Source organism: Rhinopithecus roxellana, chromosome 14, assembly GCF_007565055.1.
Source record: "Rhinopithecus roxellana isolate Shanxi Qingling chromosome 14, ASM756505v1, whole genome shotgun sequence".
Lineage (NCBI taxonomy): Eukaryota > Metazoa > Chordata > Mammalia > Primates > Cercopithecidae > Rhinopithecus > Rhinopithecus roxellana.
Genome location: NC_044562.1, coordinates 25,035,034 through 25,059,112, shown reverse-complemented (window position 1 = coordinate 25,059,112; position 24,079 = coordinate 25,035,034). Strand labels below are relative to the sequence as shown.

The 24,079-nt window shown below is 43.8% G+C and overlaps 1 protein-coding gene across 1 annotated transcript; it reads right to left on the bottom strand.

Moving 5' to 3' along the window:
• FAM124B (family with sequence similarity 124 member B) lies at nucleotides 1-23,437 on the bottom strand. The gene is made up of 2 exons (XM_010356035.2): nucleotides 22,370-23,437; nucleotides 1-1,512 (listed from the first exon to the last, which is right to left on the bottom strand). The coding sequence occupies exons 1-2, from the start codon at nucleotides 23,099-23,101 to the stop codon at nucleotides 877-879; spliced, it is 1,368 nt and encodes a 455-aa protein (XP_010354337.2). The 5' UTR covers nucleotides 23,102-23,437; the 3' UTR covers nucleotides 1-876.
• Between the last annotated feature and the right edge of the window lie 642 nt (nucleotides 23,438-24,079).

Below are 24,079 nucleotides of genomic sequence, written 5' to 3'. Positions count from 1 at the left end.
TAGGTATTCAAAAAATGTTTATTGGATGAACATATATAAATGAATGAATGAGTGTGTTTTGTAAAGGAATCTGGGAGTCAAAATGTGGCCAGAAGAACCCAAGTCCTGCTCCAGTGACCAGATTAACCAGTCCAATTTTCCCACTGTGCTCAACGTTCCTCTTTGGTTTGTAGCAAGAACCACTGTCCTCTTTGACATAGTGCAGAAACAAATGAGAAGCAGATGAGCAAGAAAACCCTAGAGCCTAGCATTCATTTTTAACCTGATTTTCTGGCTTCCAGTATTTTGGCTCATTAAACAGGAAAACAAAATTAACTGTTTATAATTTTCAAAACTCTTTGCATTTTCACTCATTCCAGATACAAACAACTTCAAAGGCAAAATCACAAGAGGGTATGTGGTGAACAAGGCCTAGTTACCAAAAGAGGTCACATGAAAATTAAAAAGCACTGAAGGATAAATAGCAGTCCATATTGTCCAGGGGGATGAGCTATGCAACCTAAGTAAAAATTAAAACCAAATTACAGACACTAATTAGTGTTGTATAACATACCGATTCATTTGCATACAATGCAATTATCCTGATAGGTGCTGGATTCAACACATCCAGCTGGGTTAGTGCATCTCCAGGGAACAAAAGCATTCCGTTTTTTCCCTGTGTGTTGGCTGTGTTCTCTTATGACTGTGATTGCAAATAAACAATCATTCCCAGCACCTTTACACTTTGAACATTTGAAACAAAATCAATACAGATTGTGCATGGGGAGCATTCAGACTCTCTCAGATGAACAACTAACAGGCTGATTCTGGGTCAGTACTCCATTTCTAGAACATTCTATCTGATCTTGTGTTTTAGAAAACCACATTTATTTTATGCTATATAAAGAATTCTTCTTCGTCTTCTTCTTTTTCTTCACCCTGAACTTGCAGGTGAAAGAGACATTTTGAAATTATCTTCCTAGTACCAAGGTCCCTTTGGCCAGCAAGTGGCAAAGGAGAGACTCTTTCCTTAAGGACACTGTTGTTTTTGGAGGTAGCCACTCCCAAGGAAGAGGCTGGCAAGCAGAATGGTGGCTGGCTGGTCTGCAAATCCCTTGGAAATCCACCAAAATAAGTCTGCCTGGATTCAGAATTTATGATGGTGAACCCAGTGTCAACATTCGTCTCGGCCTCAAGCTTCTGAAAGCTGTTTTCCCGGTTGAGGACCTTCATTCTGGCTCCGGATTCAAGGTGATGAGAAGACAGGTGTAGGTGGGAACCCGTAGCTGGGTTGCTGGCCTGGAATGACCTGCCAGGGCTTTTCCACAAAGTGCCACCACAGCTTTCTGATGTGGGGCTCCCAGTGGGTTCAGGAAGCTCCAGAGAATGCCCCTGGGACCGCTTGCCCTGGTTCCTCTGGCTCCTGGGTTCTAAGGTCCTCTTTGCAGAGATAGAAGTCAGCCCGGAGCCCCGGGGAAGCATGCCAGCTCCCAAGGTGCCATTCTTAACACCAAGTTCTGGATTCAGCTGGACCTACGGAAAAAGAAATGGAGGAACATAGGAAACATAATTTCCATTAACTAAGTGCCAAGAGCTGACTATGCCTCATTCACCCTCTGCCATGCCATGTCCATAGCAGACTTTCAGTAAATTTGGTTGAATTGAACAGAAGTGATAAGTACAATATAATTATGAGGTATCTAATGAGCCCCAGTTCCAAATACCCCTCTCTGACACTCCCTAAATTAAGTTTTTGACAAGGATAAGACTTTGGGAATCAAATGGTCAATTGACAACACCACGTTTCTGGTACAGCAAGTTGTTCAAACAATGCAAACATTCACAGATGTCATTTAGTGACCTCACTGGATGTTGTAAATGATGTATTTATTAGCAACCATGCAAAAAAAGAAATTTAAAAAGCCACCAAAACATGTGGTTAAAGTTAAGATAAGGATTGAAGTAAGAATTCAATCTTCCAAAGCTGGTGATCCTTCTAATAAAAATATGTATCTTGGGCCATTCTAAGACATAGGACCACTCCAGGCAGGCTAAAAATTTGGCAGCAATGTTCTTTAAATTCTTGGGGCACCATTTATTTAGATTAGAGGCCTGGTATTGTGTGAGAAAACAAAAAGGGGGCACATCTTTTATGGAACTTTAGGTGTTTTAATTCTTAGCAATTCTACTCTGCTTACAAACTTACAGACCCCACTCAGCAAAACCCTCACCCTGCAGTTGACTGCATTCTCCCTCCACAGAATGGAGTTCACTGACCTCCCCTTAAGACTTTGACCCTTGGGAGCCTTGCATCCTAGTCCATGCACAACACTCTTCCCAAGAAGATTTCTGGAAAAAGTCCATTTTTTCCATTTTAATAACAGCCCTTGAAAATTGGTATCCAGGATCCATCCCTACCTGGCCCAGCCCTTAATCAAATATCAAGAAGAATGATACGGAAGAACTTGAAATAAATACTACTAACTGAAAGACGCCCATCTGGGCTCATGCCTGGAATCCTAGCCCTTTGGGAAGCTGAGGTGAGAGGATTACTTGAGGCCAGGAATTCAAGACCAGCTTGGACAACTAGCAAAAAATAAAAACATTAGCCAGACGTGTGGTGCATACTTATAGTCCCAGCTATTCAGAAGGCAGAACAAGGAGGATCCCTCGAGCCCAGGAGTTCAAGGTTAAATTGAGTTATGACTGCACCACTGCACTCCAGCCTGGGTGACAGAGAGAGACTATATGATGTCAACTATACGACACTTTGGAAAAGGCAAAACTATGAAGACAGTAAAAAGATCAACCAGGGGTGGGGAGAGGGAGGGTTGAGTAGGTGGGCTTCAGGGCAGTGAAACTACTCTGCATGATACTGTAATGGTGGATGCACATCCTTATACATTTGTCCAAACCCACAGAATGTACGACACCGAGAATGAACCCTAATGTACCCTATGGGCTTTGGGTGACGGTGATGTAGTTTTCTCAGTTGTAACACGTGTACCACTCTGATAAGGGATGCTGACAGGAAAGGAGGCTCTTTTGGTGGGGAAGGTGGTATATGGGAACTCTCTGTTCTTTCTGCTTAAGTCTGCTGTGAACCTACCACTGCTATAAAAAAAAAAAAAAAGTCTATTTCAAGGGAGAAAAAATAATGATACATATTTATCTTACAAGGCAAGAAGGCAGAAATCAGGGCAGTGAGAAAACAGGTCTAGAAATGAGTAAATTCTCTCTCTCTCCCTCTCTCTCTCTCATAGACACACACACACACACACACACACACACACACACAGAGCATATTTGTTGTACAGATGACGCACATGTACATTCTCTCAATTTTCTGATAGAAATTATGAGATGCCTATTACCAAACTGCAAAAACAAACACAAAAAAACAAGGACTTCCATTGATTCTTTTAGAATAGAAGTTGGCAAATACTTTCGGCGAGGAGCCAGACAGTAAATATCTGAGGATTTGCCGGCCATATGGTCTTTATCCCAACTACCCAACTCTGCCGCAGAGCAGCCATAGACAATATATAAATGAATGGCTGTGTTCAGTAAAACTCTATGTATGAACCCTGAAATTTGAATCTCATATCTTTTTATGTGTCATGAATTTTTTTTCCAATCATGTAAAAATAGAAAACTATTTTTAGTTCCCCGGCCACAGTTGACCAAGCCCTATTCTAGATCAATGATTCTCTGTCTCTCTCTATCTCTCTCTTTTATATGCGCACACACACACACACACACACACGTTTTTTTTTGAGACAGAGTTTCACTGGAGTGCAATGGCACAATCTTGGCTCACTGAAACCTCCGCCTCCCAGGTTCAAGTGATTCTCCTGCCTCAGCCTCCTGAGTAGCCAGGATTACAGACTTGCTCCACCACGCCCAGCTACATTTTGTATTTTTAGTAGAGATGAGGTTTCTCCATGTTGGTCAGGCTAGTCTCAAACTCCCAACCTCAAGTGATCCACCTGCCTTGGCCTCCCAAAATGCTGGGATTACAGGAGTAAGTCATCTCTCTATCTTAAGAAGTATTTTTCCAAACAATGTCTTACCTGGAAGTCCAAAATATGAAACAATCTAATTAGAGCAGCCCTGGTTGAAGTGCAGAGGGTAGCCTCTGCCTACTGGACCCCCTCTCTAGTTTCCCAGGGCTTCCCAGAACCAGCTTGAAAACCACTATTCTAGAATATCTAAATTCAACCCCTGGGCCAAGCCACTTCACTAGAGAGCCACACACACCTGAAACCCCCATCCCAGATGTGTTTGTACTGAACCACAGCTGAGTGTGGTGCCCCAGGGTGTGTTGAAGAGAGCTTCCGCCAGCATCAGAAACTCTCGCTAGGGGGCGACACTGTTGAAGGGATGCCCACTGCACTGCGGGACGTGACCTTATGCAAACCCATAGGAGAAATTTCTGTTCCCAAACTTTGCTGCACAAGGGAATGTCCTGGGATCATTAAAAAACAATGATACCTGCTCCCAGCCCACGACCTCCTGATTTCATCAGTTCAGAGTACACCTGGCTATCACAGTTGATAAATCTCCCCAGGTAATTCTAATGTACAACAAAGTTTGGAAACTACTGCCATGGAGCCAGAAAAGCTAGGCTTCGAGTAGTCAGTGACCTTGCGGTCGCTGTGAGTCTGTTTCTTATCACATACACCCGACCTTCTCCTCCACATTTCTGAAAAATTCTTTGCCTAATTCCATTTAGCTCTCTCTCTCTACATTTCCCTTTGCTCTAATTCCACACCCCCACCTTCCCTCCCTTCCTTTCTTCCTTCTCTCCTTCCTTCCTCCTTCTCTTCCTTTCCTTTCTTTCCTTTTCATATGTTTGTGTTTTTTTTTTAAAAAGTTTTATTATAAAAGTAGTAATTTATCACCATAAAAATAATTTCATTGTACCAATGAGTAAAATAAAAAGTAAAGCCTTCTCCCCACCCCAACCTCAAATCACCCCCAAATTCTCACTGTCCAATGAAAACTATTTGCTTATCCTTTCAAAATCAGGAGGAAAAAAATACTATCTCCGAAATGTCAGCTGGGGTTTCCCTTCCCCTGGAGAACCAACTCCCTCAGTCCTTCAAAGGGCCAACTACCATCATTGCCTCTTGGAGAATCATTTGACACTGTCCTTGTATCATAATGTACCTTTTTATTTGACCGAATGACATCTTTTTCTTCTAGAAATGGAAACTGGCATGGATATTTCCATACTCAGAAATGGTTCAGGGTTGATATTAGATGATCCAATCTGGAGAAAGAAATCAACGACTTTGACTCTGGGGCTTGTATTTCATTCTCTAGCAACTGTGAACAAGGAGAGAAGCCTGAGTAATCTCCCCCTTGCCACCTAAATCAATGTCAGATCACAATGAAATTGGTCCTGAAGCCCCAACCAGTGCTGAGACATCTCAGGGCAGCCAGGAAGCGCCCTCCTGGGCCAGCCCAGCTCACCTCTCCATTCCCCTCTGTTACTCAGACCCACAGCCCCTCCACTGGGCCTTCTCCATATGCAAATGTCCCATCTTTGAAAGATTCTATTTAAGCCGGGCATTGTGAGGCCATGGGCTCCAGCACTCAATTCCCCATCACATCCGCTCTTCAACATCAACACTCCCAGTCCCCAGCTTCTCCCTGTCAACCCCATCCATCCACACTGCCTTTCAGAGCCAATCTGAGTCCAAAGACTATCACTTCAACCATTTCTTCACCAATACCTCCAACTCCCCTCACTATTCCCATTCTGTCACAGACTCCCACAAAATCTCCCCACCTTTCATCCATCTACCTGCCCACATTTTCTGAACATGTGCTCAGGATGCCACAGAAACGCATGTGTCTGTGAAATGGTTGCCCCATGATGGCGTGGTTTCCAGCCCCTCCCAGGCTATCTGCCAGTCTGCCTGCTTCTTTCGTCACCTCTCTCCATTCAACCAGCAGCTGTTAAAACCTTCAGAACTGTCCTGAAACCTTCAGCGGCACCATCGCCCCCGCTCTCTCTCATCAGGTGGTCTCACATCTAGATTACCAAGAAAGCAGACGCTGTCACCAGTTTGCAACACTCTCGTTGCTACCGCGAAACTTCCCTGCAGCTTCACCATTCTCACTAGGTGAAAGTGACCGGTCCCTGGGCCAAGATTCCCATCACCTCCCGCCTTCTTGGTGACCCTGACCTATCAATTATTCATTTTTCCCACTTTCTTATCTTGGATGTTTAATCTCTCTCCCTCTCCTCTTTCTCTCTCTCTCTGCCTATTCCTTTCCAACAGCAATTAAACTTGTTCAAGTCTCCTGTCTTGAAAAACACATTCTTTCCACCCTCTCTTTCCCTCCAGGTTTCTCTCTCTGCCCCTTCACTGTCAAACCTCTATAGGAAATTTGTGTACAGTCATGTTTTTCTACAAACCTCCCCTTATTTTCTCTACTCATGCCACTGACAAGATAAAATCCAAGCTCTCGGATGTGGCCTGCCTCACCCTTTACTGTCTGACTCTTCTTACACCACGCTGGTAATTCCCTCCTACCACTCCATTGAAATTGCTCTTACCAAGATCATCTACAATCAGCCCACTTGTCCTTCATTTTTCTTGAGTTCTTGGTAGAACTTGACATTGAAGTCTGTACTCTTCGTCCTGAAGTCTTTTTCTTCAGCTTCTTTGCCAACAAATTCCACTGGATTTTCTCCTGCCTTTCCCTCCGTCCCTTCTCCGTTTCCACTAAGGGAGCCTCTTCCCTTGTTGGTTCATTTAATGTTGTCGTTCTTCAGAACTGGCCTGGTTCCTCTTTTCTTCTCACTTTACCTGCCCCAGGGCAATCTCATGGGCATCAGGGCAATCTGATGGGCATCTAGGCCTTCAGTTATCATCTAAATGATGAAGGCTCCCAAAAGTGTAACTACACCTCAGATCTGTCCCGTAAGCTTCATCTGTCTCTTAAGCTTCATACCTATCTATCCAACTGCCTTCCAGCCACCCATCCCTCAAACAAAACATGCCCCAAATCATCTGCACTATGAACTCATCTCCCTCTCACACCAAGTCTGTTCTGCTTTCTCTTTTCCCTATCTTAAAAGATGGCACCATTAGCTCCCACATGACCCAAGAAAGAGCATCGGTCACCTTTCTCCATATCCCGGGTACAACCAGCCACCCATCTCCGTGGACACTTTCTCATAGATCGCTGACATTCCACTCACTCTCTCTGCTCCCACTGTCATTCACCCTGGAGCAAGCCGTCATCACCTCTTGTCTGAATTACAGCAGTGGCCATCCAGTGGAAGTCCCCACAAATGCTGTCACCTCCCACAAATCCATTCTCAGCTCCCCTACCAGAGGATTGGATCACACGGTCATCCTGCTTCAATGACACCCTACTCTTCTGAAGATAAAATCTAAGCCCTTGGATGTGGCCTGCCTCACCCTTTACTGTCTGCCTCTTCTTACACCACACTGGTAATTCACCACTTTCTCCCTTTCAGCCTCCACATGCTGAAATTGAACATGATTTGCCCTTTTCTATGCCAGGGTTTATATATATTATTCCTTCTATGTGGGATGTGCCTCCTCTAGCCCTTTTTCCTGAAACTTCCTCTCATTGTGAGCTCCAAGCTTACACAGCATTGAGAAGGAAGCCTTCTCAATATCACTAAATATGATTTAGGTGTCACTAAATATCCACTCTGCCACTTATTAGCAGTAGGATTTTAGACTACTTACTTAATATTTCTGTCCCTCAATTTCCTTATATGGAAAAGAAGATAAATAAGTGCCAACATCATAGAGTTGTGAAGATTAAATGATAGCCGTGCCATGCGTGCATTTGTTATTATCATCATCATTAGTATTACTACTAGCCCTCACAGCACAGTCTGAACTTCTCGTATTTGAGTACTCGCCCCACCATTTTGTACTTGGCTATTTACTCCTGTGTATCTTCCCATAGACTTTGCAATCTGGAATAGCAGGGTTGTATACACCTTCTTTGTTATCATATGTCCAGTGTCGTATACACCTTCTTTGTTATCATATGTCCAGTGCCTACCACAGTGCCTAACATTCAATAAGTTATCACTAAATATCTGTTATATAAACAAATAAATAAATAAAACTTAATGCTTAACAAAATATGAATTTTTGCACATAGAAACGAATGAGAATGTAGCATCTATAAACTAGGCCCCAAATTATTCTATATTAGGTGGACATAAAGTCTTAAGAAAATTCATAATGATTTTTATTACTATGGCTAGACATTTGCGCAATCTTCTTAAGAGAGGAGAATGTTCACTTTTTTTAAAGAGAAGTCTAAGATCCTTAAAGCATAGGGCAAAAGTGAGTGTAATGTTATTAACATAGAAATGCAGATGTTTGGCACTGGAATGAAGAATTTCCAGGAGAGGCCGGGCGCGGTGGCTCAAGCCTGTAATCCCAGCACTTTGGGAGGCCGAGATGGGTGGATCACGAGGTCAGGAGATCGAGACCATCCTGGCTAACACGGTGAAACCCCGTCTCTACTAAAAATACAAAAACTAGCCGGGCGAGGTGGCGGGCGCCTGTAGTCCCAGCTACTCAGGAGGCTGAGGCAGGAGAATGGCGTAAACCCGGGAGGCGGAGCTTGCAGTGAGCTGAGATCTGGCCACTGCACTCCAGTCCGGGCGACAGAGCGAGACTCCGCCTCAAAAAAAAAAAAAAAAAAAAAAAAAAAAAAGAATTTCCAGGAGAAACATAATGCTGAGTGAATGAGATGAATCCCTTCAGGGAGAATTAAGCTCTTGCCGAAAAAACAAATTGAAATGCATTTGTAGGAATTCTGATCATTTAGAGATCATCTTTCTAAGAAATATTTGTAAAATGTTACAGATTGAGAGCTAGGTTCGTCAAGTTCAAGGAACATCAGCATTATGTGATTAACAGAAAGATTGTCACTCATTTATAATTCTAAACTCTTGAAAAACAAGAGAAAGTACATCACTGAAAAATGATTAAGCTGTTAAGGGGCAGACTCGTATCATGAAGGGAAAATAATGTTTCTTTTATAAGTGATTCCAACAAGATATAGCAAGAGAGGATTTCTTCAACACTGGGGAAAAAAATAACTTCATGGAAACAATTTAGGTAGATAATAAGAAACCTCTAAATAGTGTCAGGCTCACTTTAGAGTTGAAACCAGACTTTTGCAATTAACTGATCCTTTGAAAGGTACTTATTTTCATCAATTGGCCGAAACCACCAATGGCAACGTGCTCTCCTGTAATAGCAGGACCCTCCTGAGCAATGCCTCTTTCACAGCAACATAAAGTATTGAGCAAGGGTGTAGAAGTGGGAGTGTGTGTGTTTGGGGTGGGGGTATGCTGTGGGTGGGGCTGGAGAATGGGAGGGGAATGAGAGAAACTAAGAGGGAGTTAACAGAGCCTGAGAGTGTACAGCTGAGGGACTCAGAAATGAAAACACAGTGCCCTCAAGAAATGCTAGAGAAGAAGAAAATAAATTACTTACTTGCAGAGCCACTATGTTCTTTTATTTTAAATGGCTAACAAAGAAAATAGAAACAAATACAGCTAAATATCTGCTGATAAAACAAAATGAAACACACACTTGCTTATGCCAAACCAGTTTCTGTATATACCTTCTTTAAAGAGATAAACTGATTTCCTGAAAACAAGTAGTCAGTCAATCAACAAGTATTTCAGAAGCAGCTGTCTGCCAAGTACTCTACTGGAAAGAAACATGTGTAATAAAATAGTGAAAAGAGAAGGAGAGTCATAAAGTTCCACATTATAAAATACAAGAAAGGGAAAATATATAATCAGTTATGTGTTGCAAATATTTAGGTATGCAATGTTCTACTTAGGAATGGGAATTAATGTGCCCTTGAACTTCATGGGAGGTTTCAAAGAGAAAGTGGAGTTTGATCAGAGCCTTAAAATTCGATAACTGAAGATTAAATGAAAGGCATCGTTGGCTAAGGAGTAGCTCAAGTAATGCACGGATACAGATATACATACCATGGAATAGTATTCAGCCATAAAAGTAAATGAAACTGTAATAAAAGCTACAGCACTGATTAACCTTGAAAACATCGTGGTAAGTGAAGTCAAACACAAAGAGACGAATATTGTATGATTTCATTTATATGAGGTACCAAGAATAGGCAAACTCAGAGACAGAAAGTAGAATCGAGGTTACCAAGGGTGGGGGAGAACGGTGAGTTTGATTTAATGGGTACAGAGTTTCTGTTTGGGATGACGAGAAAGTTCTGGAAATGGATAGTAGTGATGGTCGCACAACATTGTGAATGTGCTTAATGCCACTGAATTGTACCCTTGAAAAATAGTTAAGATGGTAAAAGTATTGTTATGTGTATTTTACCACAATTTTTTAAAAGAAGGCTTCCTAAATTTTTTTAAAAGGTGAAAATGGTAAGTTTTTGTCTCACATATTTTACCACAATACATAAAATATAGAAAGCAAAGGTGTGGGAGTGAGCCCAGAGCTCTGGAGGGAAGAGGAGGGTAAGAAGGCTGGGATGGTGAAGAAGTGAGGCGGCAAAGGCAGATCTCTTTTTTTTATTTTATTTTTTGAGACAGAGTCTCGCTCTGTTGCCCAGGCCTGAGTGCCATGGCACAATCTCAGCTTACTGCAGCCTCCACCTCCCAAGTTCAATGAATTCTCTGCCTCAGCTTCCCATGTAGCTGGGATTACAGGCAGGCGCCACCACACCCAGCCTAATTTTTATATTTTTTGGTAGAGATGGGGTTTCACCATGTTGGCCAGGCTGGTCTCGGACTGCTGGCCTCAAGTGATCCGCCTGCCTCGGCCTCCCAAAGTGCTGGGATTACAGGCGTGAGCCACCACAACTGGCCTGCAAAGGGAGATTCTAGTAGAGGTCTGATGTGAAGGTCTTTAAAGCCAGGCAGGGGGCGTTTTAATTTGATTTTCTCACCTTTTGTTATTGAAGGAACATAAATTTGGCAGTCATTTAAAAGTGTCTTTTGATAGCGCTGTGCAGGATGAAACAGAATGCCTGGAGCCAGGGCGAAGAGCTAATGCTGTAATAAAAATGTGCATTTGAAGCAACGTGGGCTTAAAACAGGAAGGCAGGAAGCAGAAATGACTCCCAAGGAAAATTAGAACAGCTGGGGACTGATTGGATGTGGGGGTTCTGAGAAAAAACGAGGCTTTAAAAACAAATGGTGTTTCAAAATCTGGACAAATGGGAGAAGAATGAACGGAGCTGGAGAAGTCGGGGGTGGGGAGAGGAGGGCTGCAGATGATGACTTGGTTTTGCCTGGATTGAGTTTGGGATGGGGATGAGACATTATGTTTCAATGGTCTTATAGGGAGTAGGAAAGAGGCTAAAACCTCAAGACACAGAGGAAATTCAAGTACAGGATTAAGCTGAACGAAAGTGATAACCAAACCCACAGGGTGATTTTTATTTCATCACCTCAGTGGGGAGATCTTTGGTGCAGGGCAGTGGTCCTCATTTGGGGTGATTTCTGTCTCCCAAGGGACATTTGGCAAAGTCTAGCAACATTTTTGGTTGTCACAACTCAGGGGTGAGTGGGCTAGTGTTACTGCATCCAACTGATAGAGATCAGGGCTGCCACTAAACATTCTGCAATGCACCGGACACCCCACACAACAAAGAATTATCTCATCCAAAATATGTCAACAGTGTCAAGGTTGAGAAAACATGATTTAGAGAGAGGAAGAAACAATTGAGTCTTTGAACACACACACACACACACACACACACACACACACAGAAAAGGAATAGTCAGAGAAAATAAACCCCTTAATTAAAAGAACTGGGTTATGGCAGCCCACAGAGGAGAAGATTTCAAGAAGGCAGGAGTGGCCCACATGTACCAATGCTACTGATGTCTTGTCCTCAAGCACTGCTGGCCCTCCAGAGAGCAGATTCATCAATTGCTAGAGGAAGGCTCAGTGTGCAGAATGGCAGAGGGAGAAGCACCATCAGTTTGCAGCAGAAGGGGGCAAAAACAGACAGCTCAACTGAGAAGCCAGGCATAGAAAGAAGGCAAGACACCTGAGCCATCCAGCCAAGGAAAATCTGCTTGTTTGAGTTTGAAGGAGATGACGAGGGCCTCTGGTAACAGAGAAGAGAGACTGAAAATGCCGTGAGTTCATTGGGTGAGCAAACAAACGGGAGAGCAAGGTCCACAAAGAGGAGAAACCGCACAGGAAGGAATCCCACCAGCGGGCATGAACATACACCACTCAGACATTTACCAATTAAATCAGTTGGAGGAAAGATTCCCCCGATACTTGTCAACAAACTTATTTTTAATTGGACGCTGGAAAAGAGCCTCTAATGAAAAAGAAACACTTGGCAGGGTACGGTGGCTCATGCCCGTAACCCTAGCACTTTGGGAGGCCGAAGTGGGTGGATCATGAGGTCAGGAGTTCGAGACCAGCCTGGCCAAGATGGGGAAACTCCATCTCTACTAAAAATACAAAAATTAGCCAGGCGTAGTGCCACACACCTGTAGTCCCAGCTACTGGGGAGGAGGCCGGGGCAGGAGGATAGCTTGAACCCGGGAAGCAGAGGTTGCAATGAGCCGAGATCACACCACTACACTCCAGCCCAGGTGACAAGAGCAAGACTGTCTCAAAAAAAAGAAAGAAACAAGGATAGAAAGAGAGAGAAAGAGAAAGGAAGGGAGGGAGGGAGGGAAGGAAGGAAGGTACGTTTGTTAGTAATCTTGCAATTTTAAAAAACGCTGTTTGCAACCTTATCCAGTAGGTTATTCTTATTAAAATCTTGCTAAAATATGAAATGGAAAGTGCCATCAGAGAAACTAACTGTCATTAAACTTGGTAAGAGGAAAAAGTATCAAGTTTCGCTAAAATGTTAGAAATAAAAGAAGCAGATTATCTAAAACAGGCTGAATTATCTTGTTTTGAAAGATCAATTCTATGTGCTGTATTCATTAAAACTGTAATGGAAATCAAAACACTATATATTAACAACTATTCTTTTTAAAAGAAAACAAAAATTGTGTAAGTGTTAAAAGCTTAAACTTTGGAGACAGAGAGACCTGAGTTTGAAATCCTTGCTTCCTGGGTGACTATAGGCAAGTTGTTTAAACTTTCTAAACCTCGATTTCCTATCTTTAAAGTGGAGATATTTATAATGAAACAACACAACACAGTGCCTGGTATATAAATGTTCATTAAGTGTTATATATAATATCATATTATTAGATTATCTGTTGTCCTTAGGTAGATTATGAAAAGCTATACACAGCATTTAAAAGATTGATAATTGTGTTAAATATTTTTGGAACTTTTTTTAGCAATCTGAGTTTCAGAGTTAGTATTGTCTCAGTATAGAGAGGTAACATATGTTGTACTCTTAAAATATAATATTAAAATCTCAACTATGTACCATATTCAATACAATTAATGCTAAATATCTTTCGGCTGTTTCCAAAGATTGAACTGAATTCTACCCTTACGAGATGAGGATTTGGGCCTGGCACGGTGGCTCACATGCCTGTTATCACAGTACTTTGAGGCCAAGGCAGGAAGACTGCTTGAGGCCAGGAGTTCAAGTTCAGCCTGGGCAACATAGCAAGACTCCCATCTCTATAAAACATTAAAAAATTATCCGGGCATAGTAATGCATGCCTATAGTTCCAGCTACTCAGGAGACTGAAATGAGAAGATCACTGGAACCCAAGAGTTTAAAGCTGCAGTGAGCTATGATCATGCCACTAATTCTCCAATGTGGGTGAAGGATCGGACCCTCTCTCTAAAAAAGCAAAGAAAAAAGATGAGATAGGCCAGGCATGGTGGCTCACACCTGTAATCCCAGCACTTAGGATGCTGAGGCTGGTGGATCACTTGAGCTCAGGAGTTTGAGGCCAGCCTGGGCAATATGGCAAAACCCAGTCTCTACAAAAAATACAAAAATTAGCTGGGCATGATGGTGCACATCTGTAGTCCCAGCTACTCTGGAGACTGAGGCAGGAGGATAGCTTGAGCCCAGGAGAGGGAGGTTGCAATGAGCCGAGATTGCACTACTGCACTTCAGTCCGGGCGACAGACCAAGACTCTGTCTCAAAAAAAAAAAAAAAAAAAAGACAGACGAGATAAGAGATGAAGTTTTGTCACCAGTAAGGCTATACACAGTATAGTTACAGAAGCTTCAAGGTGCAGGAGACCTTAGAAATGACCTAGGCCGGGGCAGTCCAATATACTAGTCACCAACCACATAAGGCCATTTAAATTGTTAAAATGTAATAAAATTAAGAATTCTGTTCATCATTCTCACCAGCCATATTTCTAATGCTCAGTAACCACATGTGGCAAATGGCCACCACATTGAATAGCACGGATATAGAATATTTTCATCATCACAGTAAGTCCGAGAGGACAATGCATTCATCTAGAGAAATGGGTCTTAGCTGAGAAATGGGTCTCCATTGAGAGCGTATGTATTAAACCAAATCTTTCAAAATCACATGATTTTCTCCCACATGGTTGTCTTGGAGAGTTGTGTGGATTCTAGCTGAGGTGCTGATTGCAGGGGATCCAGAGGTGAGGCCCCAGGACTGCAAGAAGGCTACACAGGTATGAGTTTCAGCTCATCCATATGATTAAGTCGGGAAAAGCTTCCAGAATGGATAGCCAGCAACCAACATGTGTTGTCGAGATGGCACACCCCAGATTGTACAGATGTTGTACTCTTGTGCTGTTAACTGATCTGTCCTGCCCAGGTCGCAAGAATAGGACACCACCCTATTCTAAAACCTCCCTAGCTTCCAGGGAGGTTTTATCTTTTAATTTATAAAGTTTTGCTACTGAACGTCAAACAATGGGGGTGGGAGGCGAGATGTGTGTGACCTTTCCCATCTAGTCAACTTGGGAAGCAGTCACCCTTATCAAGGAAAGAAGACCTGGAAAGGACCTCAGAGAGGAAGAGAGAAAACCATCCTCCTTCACCGTGTGAGTTTGGTCTGGAGCACCTCCAGGAGAAGGGGGCAGAGAAGACTTGGAGGAGACCTGGGAGGGACCTCAAGGCCATAGCTTGCCTGGGAGCTCTGAGAATAACGACATCTAGAGGTGCTTCTAAGCTATTCTTCTGGACTAGAATTCTTTGGGGGGTTTTTCCCCACCTCAAGATCTTGTTGAAATGACAGCTTGGTCTCAGCAGTGTTGGGGGACAGTTCCATAAGCCCAGAGTGATGGCAGTAGCAGTTACTGGTGGAGGACACAGGGCCTGCAGCAGGTGCCAATATCTCGAGGGGCAATGGCAACACACAAGCAACTGGGGGCCCGGTGAGGAGACCAGGACAGAACCTGCAGGACCTGCTCTAGCACACCCGAGAAGCCACATCTTAGGGACTGCAAGCCACCAAGCAACATTGACTTCCATGATGCCACAATCTCCTCACCCTCCTGGCTTTCTGGTTGCTTCTTCTCAGCATCTCGCTCTGGTTCTTCTTCCCTCTCCTCTGGAAGTGCACACATTTTCCAGGCACTGTCTTTACCTCTTCTCCCTCTACACTCTCTTCCTTGGTCATGTCGATCCTTCCCAGGGCTTTAGCCACCAACCCCACCTGTGCCCCTAGCCCATGCCCCCTCCTGAGTTCCAGCCCTCAGAGACCACCTGACCATGGATTCTCTTCATCTGAAAGACCTGCAAGCACTTCAAGCCCAATGTGTCCAGACTCATCATCACCTTCCTCTTCTTCACCCTCCGTGTCCAATTACTGCTAAATTCAGTCAAGTCTACCCATGAAAGTTAACCTCCTATTTCTATTATGAGTTCCCTATTTCAAAACTGCACCGGCTTTGACTGGAAAATTGAAGTCCCCTCTGAAGAGGTCAGCCAAGCCCCCTTCCAACATGTCCTATTTGATGCTAACAGGATTATGGTCCTAAATTATGTATTATAGGTATGAGTATGTCTGCCCCTTCTCTAAACACCATAATAAATGGATTTCTTCAAATACCATTTTGTGTCCTCCTGCACCCATTTTCAGTGGACCAAAAATTTTCTAAACTCCTTTGAACTCTCCAGCCCTACACTTCGCTACAGCCCATTCGGTCATCCCCCAAGTCACACGTCCTCCATGTTACTTGACATCCTCGGTCAATTTCACCTTCTCCTTCCCTACACACCAGGTGGGTGGCTGCAGCTCTACAGTGCATTTCCTGCAGGCTGCCTGGTACTGCAAGCTCTTGCAGGAGGGTCCAGCTCCTCATTAGACCACCAGGGCAGTGGGATCCCACACAGAGCACCCACCCAAAGGCTAACAAGGGCAAGGCTTTCACATCTCCCACGGGGCCATGAAATATAGACCTTGCTGCAGCATTTCAAGTGGCTTTGAGGGAGGTTTATCATTTAATTTATAAAGTTTGCCTACTGTACATCAAACAGAATGAGAAGATCATCAATGCTAACCAAGTGACCTGGAATTCAGAGTCTGCCAGAGCCCAACACCAAAGTCATGGGCTCTCCCCTTGGATTGCCCATGCCGGGGAGGGGGGCCAGAAGATGAATGCTTCAGCAGATAAATCAGGGAAGAGGAGCCATAATGTGAAAAATTGAAAAAAAATCTATAAAAAGTACAAAAAATGCAACTTTGGACATGGGGCTCAGCTGTGGAAAGCTGAAAGCCAGCAGTAACTGACTAGAGATACTGCATGTGGTTGATTTGACAACATAGTTTATTTGACTGAGGGCACAGTTTAAGTTGCAGGAGGTTTTTAAAAAGAGCGGGACATCATCAGCCATGCTACCTTCCCTCAGAACACGCTGACACTGTCCCTACCACGAGAGGCAAAAGCACAGGGAGAAAAGCAGAGGGACTGTTTGAACGAATAAAGGGAGGATTGAACCCACTATCATTTTGCACCCACTAAGAACTGAGACAGCAGAATTAAAACTGCCAAAGGAAAAACAGTGTCTGGCCCAGAGCAGGAACTCAACAAAGTTCTGAGGAATGAGTAAACATGGACTTGCCTTCTCGTGTATTCATACATTCATTTACTGAGCATCTATTTGATACCCTCATATCGCTCTCATCAAAACCATCCATTCTAGACTCTAAGAGGCATCAGACGGTCTGCAATGGCAAGAGGTCATGTGGAAAACGCATTGCTCACTGGGTGTGCTGGCAGAGACAGCCGACAGCCTCTCACATGCACAGATGACAATTGCACCACAGTTACATGGTCTCCAGGAGCTTCTACTTTACCAAGCACCTCCATGTACATTCTCTCATTTGACCCTCATAACATAAATAATCCATGTCAGTTCCATTTGTAGGATCCATCAGTGACTGCTCATTACACCAAGGATAGAATAGAAGCTACTTAGCCAGGGTTCATTCATAGAAGGATGTTTTTGCCTACCATGTGTCAGACACTGACCTTAGGTTCTGGGTTCACAGAAGTGAGCCCAAAAGGTCCCCCCCCTCTCGGCGCTTACTTTCCAGTGGCTAACCATGTTCCCGCTGATCCAGCCTCAGGCCACCTGCCCATCCCCTTCCCCTGATTCCCCCTCCCTTCACTCCAGCCACATGAAACCTCAGGAAGTTTGCTGAGCATTGCCTGCTAAGCAGCACCATACCAACACCGTCACCCACGGTCACCTGTTTGGGACACCCTTGCTCCTTTCTCCAACTGGCTAATTCCTCCTGGGCCATCCAGCTCAGGCAGATCTGGGCATCGCTCCTCAGGAAAGCTTTCTCACCGCCCCCTTCTCGGCCTAGCTCCCCTCACACTCAGGTCTCCTGCGCACATGCCTCCATCCTGGCCATGTGGAGGGATGGTCTGCAGAGAGGTTAGTTTGTGATTATAGTTCTTCCTTTAGTAGGTATTATTTTCTTACTTTTGCTGAACATCAGCCATTTGGGGCCACTCTATATTTGTCTCCTCTGCCCTGATCTTCTCTGGAGACCCACAACCTTCCCTAAGAGTCCCACAGAACACCACACAGCATCTAGGGGTAGAAGGCAGAGCCTTTGCCTCAGGGCTAAATGGATCCATATAATCTCACTTTCCTGCATGTAATAATTGATTTAGAGAAGAGAATCTGATCCAAGTTGCTCCAACTGAAGTCCAGACATTTTGTTGGGCCATGGTGGGGCAAGGCACTGGGAGCCCACGTGGAGGATGTAGCCCTCAGAGCTGCTGGCAGCAAACTGGCAACCCTGGGGGATGCCTGTCTGAGGATAGGGCCAAGACAGCGGTAGCAGAGCTGGGATCTGGATCCTGAGCACACAGTGTAAGGCCTGGACTACTTGCTTAAAGAAGTCAGACTTCCTACCCAGCCCCTCTCCCCAGGACCCAAGGAAATTTAGGCTGGATTTTCTTTTCTTTTCTTTTCTTTTCTTTTCTTTTCTCTTCTTTTCTTTTCATTTTGAAACAGAGTGATATGGTTTGGCTGTGTCCTCACCCAAATTTCATCTTGAATTGTAACTGCCACAATTCCCATGTGTCATGGGAGAAACCCAGTGGGAGGTGACTGAATTATGGGGGCAGGTCTTTCCTATGTTGTTCTCATGATAGTGAATGAGTCTCATGGGATCTGATGGTTTTAAAGACGGGAGTTCTCTGCCCAAGCCCTCTCTTTGCCTACCACTATCCATGTAAGATGTGACTTGCTCCTCCTTGCCTTCCACCATGATTTTGAGGCCTCCCCAGCCACGTGGAACTGTGAGTCCATTAAACCTCTTTCTTTTGTAAATTGCCCAATCTTGGGTATGTCTTTATCAGCAGCGTGAAAACAAACTAATACAGTAAATCGGTATCAGTAGAGTGAGGCATTGCTGAACAGATACCTGAAAATGTGGAAGCGACTTTGAAACTGGATAACAGGCAGAGGCTGGAACAGTTTGGAGGGCTCAGAAGAAGACAGGAAAATGTGGGAAAGTTTGGAACTTCCTAGAGATTTGTTCAATGACTTTGACAAAAATGCTGATAGTGATACAAACAATAAGGTCCAGGCTGAGGTGGTCTTAGATGGAGATAAGGAGCTTATTGGGAACTGGAATAAAGGTGACTCTTGTTATGGTTTAGTAAAGAGACTGGCAGCATTTTGCCCCTGCCCTGGAGATATGTGGAACTTTGAACTTGAGGGAGATATTTTAGGGTATCTGGCGGAAGAAATTTCTAAGCAGCAAAGCATTCAAGAGGTGACTTGGGTGCTATTTAAGGCATGAGTGAATGAGTAAATGAATTCACTCATAGTAAATGAGTCTCCCAATATCTGATGGTTTTAAAAAACGGGAGTTTTCTGCACAAGCTCTCTCTTTGTCTGCCACCATCCGTGTAAGATGTGACTTGCTCCTCCTTGCCTTCTGCATGATTGTGAGGCTTCCCAAGCCACATGGAACTGTGAGTCCAATTAAACCTCTGTCTTTTGTAAATTTCCCAGTCTCAGGCATGTCTTTCTCAGCAGTGTGAAACAAACTAATACACAGAGTCTTGCTCTGTCATCTAGCCTGGAGTCCACTGGCACAATCTCGGCTCACTGCAACCTCTGCCTCCCTGGTTCAAGCAATTCCCCTGCCTTGTAGCTGGGACTACAGGTGCACACCGTCATGCCCAGCTAGTTTTTGCATTTTCAGTAGACAGTGGGATTTGCCATGTTGGCCAGGCTGGTCTCAAGCTCCTGGCCTCAAGTGATCCACACGCCTCAGCCTCCCAAAGTGCTGGGATTACAGGCCAGAGCCAACACATCCAGGAATTTACTATCCTGAAAAATTCACTCCATTCGAAGAGTAAAAAGCTACCTGGGAGCTACAATGTGTTGACTTTGGATTATGGCCGAGCCTTTGCACACTTTCCTTTCCTTAGGCACTTTTATTATATGACACCAGAAGCAGAATTTTCTAGAAGGCAATCTCCCACTCTGTTTGCAAAAGCTTAGACTCATTGACTTAACAAGAGGAGATCAAAGCATGTTTTGGAGTGAGGAAGCAGAAGTGCCTGAGGTTTGGAGGTCAGGACAAAGGTGATGTATAAGGGGGCTATTAAGGGTGAGAGGCAGCTGGGCTTCGTAGCTCATGCCTGTAATCTCAGCACTTTGGGAGGCTGAGGCAGGTGGTCACTTGAGGCCAGATGTTTGAGACCAGCCTGGGCAACATAGTGAAATCCCATCTCTACTAAAAATACAAAAATTAGCTGGGCATGTTGGCAGGCACCTGTAGTCCCAGCCACTCGGGAAAGCTGAGGCACAAGATTTGCTTGAATCCAGGAGGCAGAGGTTGCAGTGAGCTGAGATCACGCCATTGCACTCCAGCCTGAGCAACACAGTGAGACTCTGTCTCAGAAACAAAAGAGCAAGGGGCTGATGCCCCACTCACACCTGAGAAGTGGCCAGGCTCCTGGGACAATCCAGAGAGCAAGAGGGCTCTCTTCATGCAACTCATGGAGTTTGTCTTTATCCAAAAAACTCTTCTACCCTCCCCAAATATGACTCAACTTTCCAAAGTAACTAAGTTGTTTAAACTGTGGTTCCAAAGCAAAAATGTCAGTCAGCCTTAAAGACAGTAATGATTAAAATCATGTCCCTTGCTACACACACACATTAAATTTTTGTTTGACAATGAGGTTGATTTTAAGTACTAGAGAGTCGCTAAAACTGCAAGAAATTTTAGGTGCCTTGGAAATTATGGGGTTTTATCATAGGCAACTAACAGAAACAGTGCCTATTTACCTTATGTGAACAAGAAGGTGAATAATTTAGAAATCATTTAATGTAGAATCAGTATGATTCATATTTTATTAACAAGTCAACGTGATGACAACAAAATTAACCAAATGGAAAGACATCTCATCTTGTCGTCTCTTACTACCTTGTCCAATAGGGCTTAAGGAGCTTCTGACCACTTCTTAAGGACAGAAGCCACAGGATATTTTGCTGTGAACATCACATTCATCCCCCTGTATGCACATTTACACACATACACTGGACTGCAGCGGCTGACCACATGAACTTTCAGGGTGGATAGATACTTCCTATCTTGGGCAAATAACTGACCCCCTGGACAGTTCAGTTTTCTTATCTCCAAAATGGGGAAAATAGTAACTTTGTAGGTTGTTATAAGTATTAAATAAAATTATCAATTTCAAATCCTTAGTATAGGGCATAATGTGAACAATAATAGCTAAAATTGAGTTATTGGCACTAGCTTAATTATGTATTTTATAAGTGTCAGGTCATTTACTGTAAATGAGAGAGGAAGATGCTAATTATCTGGTGACTTTATTGTGCTAATGAAGAAACTGAGGCCCACAGTCATACAGCTACTAAGTGCCCAGGCTCACATACCATGAAAGGCAATGCACGGCAGCTATCATGACTAAATACACACATGATATGTTAGGTTTTCAAGGATGGTTACAAAGGAAGGCTTTAGTTTCAAGATTTTTTAAAGAAAGCTTTCTGTCTAACTTGGTATGTGGTAAAATTTGACAGTGATGCAAGATGCTTAAAAATTAAGTCAATACGAGTTGATAGGTGCAGCAAACCAACATGGCACATGTATACCTATGTAACAAACCTGCACGTTGTGCACATTTACCCCAGAACTTCAAGTATAATAATAAAAAATAAAAATTAAGTCAATAGCACTGCAAACTTAACATCCTTAAACAAGCTCGGCCAACATAGTAAGATCCCGTCTCTAGAAATAAAATAAAATAGCCAGATATGGCTGCACGTGCCTGTAGTCCCAGCTAATCAGGAGGCTAAGACAGGACGATCATTTGAACCCAGAAGGTGGAGACCTCAGGGAGCTATGACAGCACCACTGCACTCCAGTCTGGGCAACAGAGGAAGACTCCCATCTCTAAAAAATAAAAAAATTAAAAATTAAAAAAAAAGTCTGTAAACATAAGTATGACTTCAACTTCCTTTGGTCAGATGAGAAGAGCTTATGACATTCTTGAGCCCAAAGAGTAAGCAAAGGATATGGGTATAGTTGATAGGCATTTAAACAGCAAGCCTGAGAAAGGAGGATGATTCTTTGTAAAGATTCTGATCTTTATAGTAGAATCCTGTCTGATTCTACTATAAAGTACCGGTGTCAGCTGCAAATTCATGGAATCTGAACTTTCTTATCTGTCAGACGAGATTTTATGAGATCAGTGATTCTCAGCCCTGTTACAGATTAGAGTCATCCAAGAAGCTATAAAAAAGTTACCCAGGCCTGGATGCTCCCAGAGATTTGGATCAAACTGGCCTGGGGTGGGAATTTTAAAAAGCCCCTGACGGACTCTAATGTGCAACCAAGTCTGAGAACCACTAGCTTAGGTCCATTCCGATGTAAAATTACACAGCTCCATAAGCCTCTACAAGATCTAAGATGAAACAGAAATACCTGAAGCAGAATCTTGTTGCCATCGTAATCCTGAGTCTGCCACCTGGTGCTGCTGATGGGAATGCATGGATTGGGTAGCAGAGGCACTAACTGGCCGATCTCTCGAACCTTAAACTGCAGCACCGAAGACTCTTTAGGGTCCACTGACATTCCCGGGGGCAGCTGCTTCAGGGAGAGCTGCAGAGCAAAGCTCTTGGTGGCATACAGCACGAAGAAACAAAAATTGCTCTTTTGCAAGGTGGCTTCTCTCTGCAGGATCATCTCATAGAGTCTGATGGCATCTTCATAGTTATCAAAACTGCAGTAGAGCGTCACCCTCAGGATCTCGGAGCCACGGTGCACCTGCCTCACCCCCCAGATGGGCATCTGGCTGTCCAGGCTGTAGAACTCCTGGTTGGCAAAAAGGTAGGGACACAGCCTTCCCCAAGTGTCCTGGGTGGGGTAGCACTGCCATGGCGAATGCTGGAGAGAGTCCAGGACGCGAAATAGCCGATCCTCTCCCAGGCTTTTCTGCAGGAAAAGCAACACGGACATCCCTGGAAACCGGTACCGCTTGGAATGGGACTTTTCACAGTATTTCACAGGACTAGCCCGTTCAGACACCTGAAAGAGCCGGACCTCTGGGCAAATGCAATCCAGGAGCTGGTCCAGAGTCCTCTGCAGAAGCGAACCGTGTCCAGAGTTGGCAAGAAGATGGACAGTCATGGCCAGAGGCCCCTGTGTCTCATCCATGGAGGAACTGCCTGAGGATAACAAAGACAGCGTGTGTAGAAGGCCCACTGTTTAACTTCTGAAATGAATGAAGGAGCAGCCCAGCCTTCAGCCCACCCGAAAACCTTCAGCTGCAGCGGCTACTTCTGAGCAGAGCTCTTAACCAGACTAACACGTGCTCCTGGCCACCCCTGGACTTGCCGCAAGAGAAGCTCACACAACCTCGGGTTCATCAGCCTCTGCTCCATACAGCAGCAGTGCGGTCACGTCATCCAGCTTGTGCATAATGTAACTGCTTGTGTTTAGCCTTTTCAGGCGTCCCCAGGGTTTCTGTATGACCTAAAAACCTATAATCCTGAGAAACACCCAAATGGGCGGCTCTTACAGACACTTAGTAAAGGAAATGACCAGGCAAAAAGGAACATGAGTTGGCACTGTTGGGCTGATAGCAATCTGTTTAGTTGAAAAGACATCCATGTTATCAACCCACAACGGTTTCTCATTTCCTACTTACGGTTTACAGTAGCCTGCTCCACCAATCTGAACACAATGACTTCTTGAAAACAATTCTCAAAACTTGACCCCTTGCCAGTTTTTTTTTTTTCCTTTGTCTCTTTATTTCGTTTTGTTTCTGAACATTTTCTGCTAGGGCATGAAGAGAAGATTTTATCTAAATAATTTTGACTTCACTGAAAATTATTTGCTGTACTGAAAATTCTGAGTGTACTAAAAAGACATTGAGAAAATTAGTCTTCCTTTATTCATGTAAATTCTTTAGAAAGAGTGAGAGCTTTCCAACAATTGCTCATATAATTATAATAATAATTATAATTAACAATTATAGTTATAATTTTTAGTGTCTATTGAGGATCTACTATGTACCAGTCATAAACTGTTCTAATTCTTAAAGTAAATTTTTTTTTTGGAGATGGAGTCTTGCTCCATTGCCCAGGCTGGAGTGCAGTGGTGTGATCTAGGCTCACTGCAACCTCCACCTCC